The sequence below is a fragment of the Orycteropus afer genome, unplaced genomic scaffold, assembly GCF_000298275.1.
Source record: "Orycteropus afer afer isolate SDZICR_OR568_19922 unplaced genomic scaffold, OryAfe1.0 scaffold00137, whole genome shotgun sequence".
NCBI classification, from domain to species: Eukaryota; Metazoa; Chordata; class Mammalia; order Tubulidentata; family Orycteropodidae; genus Orycteropus; species Orycteropus afer.
In genome coordinates, this window is record NW_006921724.1 from 5615222 (window position 1) to 5623392 (window position 8171).

The 8171-nt window shown below is 39.1% G+C and overlaps 1 protein-coding gene across 1 annotated transcript in view; it reads left to right on the forward strand.

Moving 5' to 3' along the window:
• GET1 (guided entry of tail-anchored proteins factor 1) overlaps positions 1 to 8171 on the forward strand; it is a 36354-nt gene that overhangs the window by 9216 nt on the left and 18967 nt on the right. The window contains exon 4 of the mRNA XM_007945554.1: positions 1532 to 1646. Coding sequence (XP_007943745.1) covers positions 1532 to 1646 — 115 coding nt within the window. The remainder of the gene's footprint in view (positions 1 to 1531; positions 1647 to 8171) is intronic.

The window sequence follows — 8171 nt, forward strand, 5'->3', positions numbered from 1 at the left end:
TGGGAGAAGGAAGGGCTGCTTATGCACAGGGAGACAGCTCAGGGGTCAGGAGAGTATGGAGGGATGGACACTGGGAAGAGGTAACTGTGGGGAGGAAGTGGGAGGGGAGCTGTTGCATTGTGGTAAACTGTGGTCAATGACATGCAACAAAGTATATGTGAACTGCTGTATGGAAAGTAAATTTGCTCTGTAAATCTTCACCCAAATCACAATAAATTAAAAAAAAAAAAAAAAGAATGAAAGTTTTCTTTTAATGAGAACTGTTAGATTGGGAATTTTTTTTGGCAAAAGAATTTTGAAGTGATTTCTCAGGAGATCTTTCATAGTGCCTTCATTCCAGTGCTGTTTTAGGGCAGGAAGTGAGAAAAGTGTATTTCAACATTGGGTTTTCCAGATGGCCGATCATTTCGACCATTACTTGGTATCCGGTATGCTTAAACAGCAAGCATGTAAATGACTACCTACCATTTAGAGAGGGAACTCTTTTATTCCCATTAAAATCTAATACCATTGATTCTCAGCACACAACCCCTCCAAAAAGCCCAGGTTGTTTAGGTATATTTAAGAAACTGGATCTGAGGCACTGGCACTTTGATAAGAGATTTCAGTGAGACACAGGAATTGGGCCAGATGCCTTCTTTAGGTCTACTAATTTGAGAGGTATATTCAAAGCTGCAAGGGACTGAAGACAACTGAAAGAATTTGGGTAAAGGAGGAAGAGAAAGCATTAGGTTCTCTCCCTCCCATTTGAACTGTAGAGGGCACACTTACACCAACTAATATTCATATGTGGATGAGAGATTTAACTGTTTTCAAGGATGTTAGATAGAGGCATAATAGAACTTTCTGTGCTCTTAAGGTGTACTTAGCATAGTCTGGCTACTCAGAGGACAAACTCAATGAAAAGGAACACCTGGGTTATAGGTGCTTTATTTGTTAGCTAATTTAAATAGCATGTATATATTATTCATCCTGGGAGCTCTGGTAGCATAGTGGCTAAGGCATTTGACTGCTAACCAGAAGTCTGGCAGTTCAAACCCACCAGCCACTCCTCGGAAAGAAGATGGGGCAATCTACTTCTGTAGTGATACTGCCTCGGAAACCCAACGAGGGGTTGCTATGAGTCGAGTCTGACTCGACAGCATATAGCAACAACATTATTCATCGTAAAATCATTAAAATGCCAGTTCCCTCCCGGTTGAGCAGGGTGTTCTAGACATCCTGGGGAATTAGTCTTTAATTAGACACTGTGTTTCAAAGTTTCAAAATTAGTGGTCATGCAAATATGTCTGTTGGCATTTAAGGTGGATTGATGGAGTTTGAGGTCATCAATCTAGTTTCTGTAATTTCTTTTTTTCAAAAATTTTTATTGGGATTTTGGTGAAAGTTTCCAAGGCAAATTCATTTTCCATATGGCATTTCATACACAATTTGTTTCATGTAATTTGTTTTAATGTTTCTCCATCTTTCTATAATTACCTGTTACGTGACTGGCAGGATTTTTGCTTACCAGAAGTGTCTTTCTCTCTAGGCTGCACTGATGATCTCACTTATTTGGAAGTATTACTCAGTTCCTGTGGCTGTGGTACCGACTAAGTGGATAACCCCACTAGATCGCCTTGTAGCATTTCCTACTAGAGTAGCAGGTAAGAATTTTTTTGTAAAATATTCTGGTAAACTATGGATAGGCTTATGAAGTGGTAGGTGGCAGAAGGGTAGGTCAACTTGACATCATCATAATCCTTACTCTGATCATGAACAGGTGCTTTGTGTCTCAGCTTTGCATAGGTGTTAGAATGAAAAACTAAGGTTTACAGAAGTTACTTGTCCAGTTTCACTGAAATGTTAGGTGGCAGAGCTAGAGTTAAAATCCAAGTCATGCCTAGCACTCAGAGTCTGATATCCCATTCATTGAAATACTGCCTCCACTTCTCAAATCATATGATTATCTGATTCCAAATGGCCAAAACCAGTCCATTTCAGGTCACTAATGGCTAGGATATTTATCTTTATTCGTTCCATTTCATTTTTGACAACTTCCAGTTTTCCTAGATTCACACTTTGTACATTCCATGTTCCGATAATGGATGTTCGCAGCTGTTTCTTTCCATTTTGAATCATGACACATCAGCAAATGAAGGTCCCGAAAGCATCCACATCATTAAGGTTGACTGTACTTTGAGTAGGTAGCTCTTCCACACTCATATTTTGAGTGCCTTCTGACCTGAGGGTCTCATCTTCTAGCACTATATTGGACAAATTTTCAGGGCTATTCATAGAGTTTTCCAGTAATATGTCAGACAGTGTTTCACTGCTATTCATAAGGTTTTCACTGGCCATTTCTTTGAGAAGTGGATGACCCCTTTCTTCTTCCAAGTCTGTCTTAGTCTGGAAGCTCCACTAAAACCTGCCCACCATGGGTGACCCTGCTGGTATTTGAAATACCAGTGGCATAGCCTCCAGCCTCACAGCAACATGCAAGCTACCACAGTACAACAAACTGACAGATGAAAGTTTCTATGGGCAAAATATTGAGTGATGCAGGAAAAGTCAAAAGAAGGTGGAAGGAATATAGAGAGTCACTGTACCAAAAAGAATTGGTCTGTGTTCATCCATTTCAAGAGATCAAGAACCAATGGTATTGAAAGAAGTCGAAGCTGCATCGAAGGAATTGGCAAAAAATGAGGCTCCAGGAATTGATGGGATTCCCATTGAGATATTTCAACAAACGAATGCTGCACTGGAAGTTCTTACTCGTCTATGCCAAGAAATTTGGAAGACAGCTACCTGGCCAACTGACTGGAATAGATCCATATTTTTACCCATTCCAAAGAAAGGTAATCCCACAAAATGTGGAAATTATTAAACAATATCATTAATATCACATGCAAATAAAATTTTGCTGAAGATAATTCAAAAATGGTTGCAGCAGTATATTGACAGGGAACTTCCAGAAATGCAAGCTGGATTCAGAAGTGTATATGGAATGAGGGATATCATTGGTGATGTCAGATGGATCTTGGCTCAAAGCAAAGAATACCAGAAAAATGTTTACTTGTGTTTTATTGACTATGTAAGGCATAACAAATTATGGATAACACTGAGAAGAATGTGGTGATTCCAGAACACTTAATTATACTCATGAGGAACCTGTACATAGACCTGGAGGCTGTTGTTCAAATGGAAGAATAGGATACTGCATGGTTTAAAATCAGGAAGGGAATGTGTCAGGATTGTATCATTTCACCATAGTTATTCAGTCTGTATGCTGAGCAAATAATCCCTGACGCTGGACTATATGAAGAATAATGTGCATCAGGATTGCAGGAAGAGTCATTAACAACCTGCAATATGCAGATGACAGAACCTTGCTTGCTGAAATTGAAGATGACTTGAAATGCTTAGTGGTGAAGATTAAAGACTACAATCTGCAGTATGGATTACACCTCAACATAAAATGAAAATCCTCACAACTGGACCACTAAGCAGCATCACGATAAATAGAAGATTGAAGTTGTCAAAAATTTATTACTTGGTTCCACAATCAACACCAATGGAAGCAGCAGTGAAGAAATCAGACAACGTATTGCTAAAGTGCTGAAGAGCAAAGATGTCTCTGAAGCCTTAGGTGTGCCTAACACAAGCAGTGGAGTTTTCAGTTGCTTCATATGCCTGTGAAAGTTGGACAATGAATAAGGAAGACTGAAGAAGAGTTGATGCTTTTGAGTTGTGGTGTTGGCAAAGAATACTGAAAGTGCCATGGACTACCAGAAGAAGTAACAAAGCTGTCCTGGAAGAAATGCAGCCATCAGGCTCTATTGGACCAGCAAACCTGGTCCTTTTTTTTTTTTTAATGATTTTGAGTTTTGTTCCACATTGTTCTCCTACTCTATCCAGGATCTCCAACAGAGAACCCCCTCTGAGTGGTTGACAGTGGTAGCCAGGCACCATCTAGTTCTTTTGGTCTCATAGTCATATAGGCTGAGGATTGCATGGTGTACCAGTTGCTTGGACTAATTGTTTCCATGTGTCTTTGGTTGTCTTCATTCTTCTTTGCTCTGGATGAACAAAGACCCATGATTGCATCTAGATGCCACTTGCAAGCTTTTAAGATCTCAGTTGCTACTCACCGAAGTAGGATGTGGAACAATGTTTTGGGTTGTATGCTATGCTAACTGAGCTAGATGTCCCCTGTGACTATGGTCCTGAGCCTACAGGTTCAACTACTCACTCCCTTTGGGTAGCTGGCTGTAGCCAAGAACTGACCACAACCTTGCCCCTTGTCAGCTCTACTGTATCTCTGGGAATTCTTACAGAACATACAAATACACTTGTAGAAACACTGTCTGCCCACACTGTATGTGGTCTTGGACACACTTCCCCCTGCATAACTCAAAACTCACTGCTGTCGAGTCGGATCTGACTCATAGTGACCCATCCTTGGGTTTCCGAGGCAGTATCACTATGGAAATAGATTGCCCAATCTTCATTCCAAGGAGTGGCTGGTGGGTTTGAACCACCAGCCTTCTGGTTAGCAGTCAGATGCCTTAGGTCCTATGCCACCAGAGCTCCCATGCATAGACATACCTAATAGTTCAGCATGTCCACCCATCTATCCACCTATATATCAATGTTTGCTTTCACTGACAATGCAGTACTCTATGTGCAAAAGGGTTCATCTTTGTTGTCTATGCCTCCCATGCATGCTCTGTGTCTTCCTCTTTCTCAGTGCCACTGTGTTAATCACTCACATTTGGTACATTGCCCTTCTTTTCATCCAAATCAATACTTGTCTCTACCTATCTAACGGGAGCTCTGGTAGCATAGTGCCTAAGGCACTTGACTGCTAACCAGAAGGCTGGTGGTTCAAATGCACCATCCACTCCTCGGAAGGAAGGTTGGGCAATCTACTTCCATAGTGATACTGCCTCGGCAACCTAAGGAGGGGTTGCTATGAGTCGGATCCAACTCAATGGCACATAACAACAACAACACCACTTATCTAACAGTGTTCCCTCCCATCCCCTCCCAGCCCTGGTAACCAACAGAGAAAATTCCTTCCATAGATAAACCTTTCCTTGACTTTTTACAATAATGGACTAATGTATTATTTGCCCTTCTGTGATTGACTTATTTCACTCAGCATAATGTCCTCCAAGTTCGTCCACATTATGCAGTGTTTTGCCAATTCTGCATTATTCTTCAGGGTTGCACAGAATTCCATTTTATGTATGTATCATAGTTTGGTTATCCATTCTTCTGTTGATAGGCACCTAGGTTTCCATGTTATGGCTATTGTAAATAGTACTGTGTTGAACATGGCTGAGCGTATATCTGTTCTTGCCCTGGCTCTCACTTCTTTAGGCTATATACCTAGTAATGGAATGGCTGGGCCAAATGGTATTTCTAATTCCAGGTTTTTAAGGAATTGCCATACTGCTTTCTACGGTAATTGCATCATTTGACAGTCCCACTCGCAGTGTATGAGAACCCCAATCTCTCCTCATCCTCACCAGCATTTGTTATTTTCTGCCTTGTTGAACTTTGCTAATAGTGCTAGGGCAGGATGGTATCTCATTGTTTTGATTTGCATCTCTCTAATGGCTAATGATTGTGAACATGTCTTCATGAGTTTGCTGGCTGCCTGAATGTCCTCTTTAGTAAAGTGTCTATTTGTGTCTTCTGCCCATTTTTTAATTGGATTATTTGTCTCTTTTGTTGTTGAGGTATTAGAGTTCTCTATAAATTCTAGAGATAAGTCCCTTGTCAGATATGTCATTTCTGAATATTTTTTTTCCCAATCTGTAGGTTCTCTTTTGACTTTGTTGGAGAAGTCTTTGAAAGCACATGAAAATTTAATTTTCAGAACGTCCCATTCATCTAGGTGATCTTCTGCTGTTTGTGCATTTTGGGTTATGCTTGATAGTTTATTTATGCCATATATTGTTGTTGTTGTTGTTATGTGCCGTTGAGTCGGCCCTGACTCATGGTGACCCCTCTTTGGGTTTCCGAGGCAGTATCACTAAGGAAGTAGGATTGCCCAACCTTCCTTCCGAGGAGTGGCTGGTGGGTTTGAACCGCCAGCCGTCTGGTTAGCAGGCATATTAGGGCCTCTAAATTTGCCCCTAGTTTTTTCTTGAGGAACTGTATAGTTTTATGTTTCACACTTAAGTCTTTGATACATCTGGAATTAGTTTTTGTGTATGGTGTGAGGTACAAATCTTGTTTCATTTTTCTGCAAATGAATATCTAGTTTTGCCTTTACCATTTGTTAAAGAGACAATCTCTTCCCCACTTAATGGATTTCAACCCTTTCTCAAAGTTCAGCTGACTTTAGGTCAATGGATCTACTTCTGGGTTCTCAATTCTATTCCATTGGTTTATGTGTCTGTCATTGTACCAGTGCCAGGCAGTTTTGACTACTGTGGCTGTATAGTAAGTTTTAAGATCTGGGAGTGTGAAACCTCCTACTTAGTTCTTCTTCAATAATGCTTTGCTTATCTGAGGTCTCTTTCCTTTCCATATAAAGTTATTGATTGGTTTTTCCATATCCTTAAAGAATGTTGATAGCATCTAGATTGGGATTGCATTGAATGTATAGATTGTTTTGGGTAGTATTGAAATTTTCACAATGTTTGGTCTTCCTATCCATGAGCTAATCTTTTATAATATTTTTGTACAGGTCCTTTGTGTCCCTGGTAAGATTTATTCCCAAGTGTTTTATTTTTTTGGTAGCTATTGCAAATGATGTTGATTTCCTTGTTTCTTTTTCAGCAATCTCTTTCTTGGTATAGAGGAATCCAGCTGATCTTTGGATGTTGATCTTGTATCCTGCCACAATGCTAAATCACTCAATTAGTTTCAGAAGATTTTTGACTGAGTCTCTTGGGTTTTCTAAGTATAGGATCATATCATCAGCAAATAGGGATAGTTTGACTTCTTCCTCATCAACTTGGATGCCTTTGATTTTCCTTTCTTGCTTTATGGCCTAACATATGGTCTGTTGTGGAGAACTTCCAATTCAGTGTTGAATAGAAGTAGTGATAGAGGGCATCTTTGTCTTGTTCCTGTTCACAAGGGGAATGGTTTCAGTCTCTCTCTATTGAGAATATAATGTTGGCTGTTGGTTTTGCTTATATGCTGTTTATTATGTTGAGGAATGTCCCTTCTATTCCTATTTTCCTGAGACTGTTGATCAGGAATGGGTGTTGGATTTTATCAGATGCCTTTTGTTTATTGATTGATGTGATCATGTGGTTCTTTTCCTGTATTTAATTTATATGGTGGATGATGATGATTGTTTTTCTAATGTTGAACCATCCTTGCATACCTTATATGAACCCCACTTGGTCAAAATGAATGATTTTCTTGATATGTTGTCGGAGACTACTGGGTAGGATTTTGTTGAAGATTTTTGCATCTATATTCATGAGGAATTTTGGTCTGTGGTTTTCCATTTTAGTGATGTCTTTGCCTGGTTTTGATATCAAGGTTATGCTTCTTTCATAAAATGAATTTGGGAGGATTCTGTCTTTTTTTTGTATTTTGGAATAGTTTGAATGGGATTGCTGTCAGTTCTCTGAATGTTTGGTAGAATTCTCCACTGAAACTGTTTGGGCTGGGACTTTTTTTTTTTTGTTGGTAATTTTTTTAAGACCTGTTCAATTTCTTCTTTTGTTATTATGGGTCTGTTCAACTTTTCCACCTAAGTCTGTGTTAGTTTAGGTAAGTAATGTGTTTTTAGAAATCTATCCATTTCTTCCATATTTTCAAATTTGTTGGAGTATAGTTTTTCACAGTATCCTGATACACTTTTTATTTCAGTTGGTTCTGTTGTGATGTCACTCATTTCATTTCTTATTCATGTTGTTTGTATTGTCTTCCTCTTTTCCTTTGTTAAATTTGCCAGTGGTTTGTCAATTTTATTAATCTGTTCAAAAAACCAACTTCTAGCCTTGTTGATTTTTTTCTTATTGTCTTTCTATTTTCTGTTTCATTTATTTCTGCTCAAATCTTGATTATTTCTTTCTTCTGGTGACTGTAGGCTTTTCTTTCTTTCTTTTTTTTATTGTGATCTGGGTGAAGATATACAGAGCAAATTCACTTTCCATACAGCAGTTCACATACACTTTGTCTCATGTCATTGACCACAGTTTACCACAATGCAACAG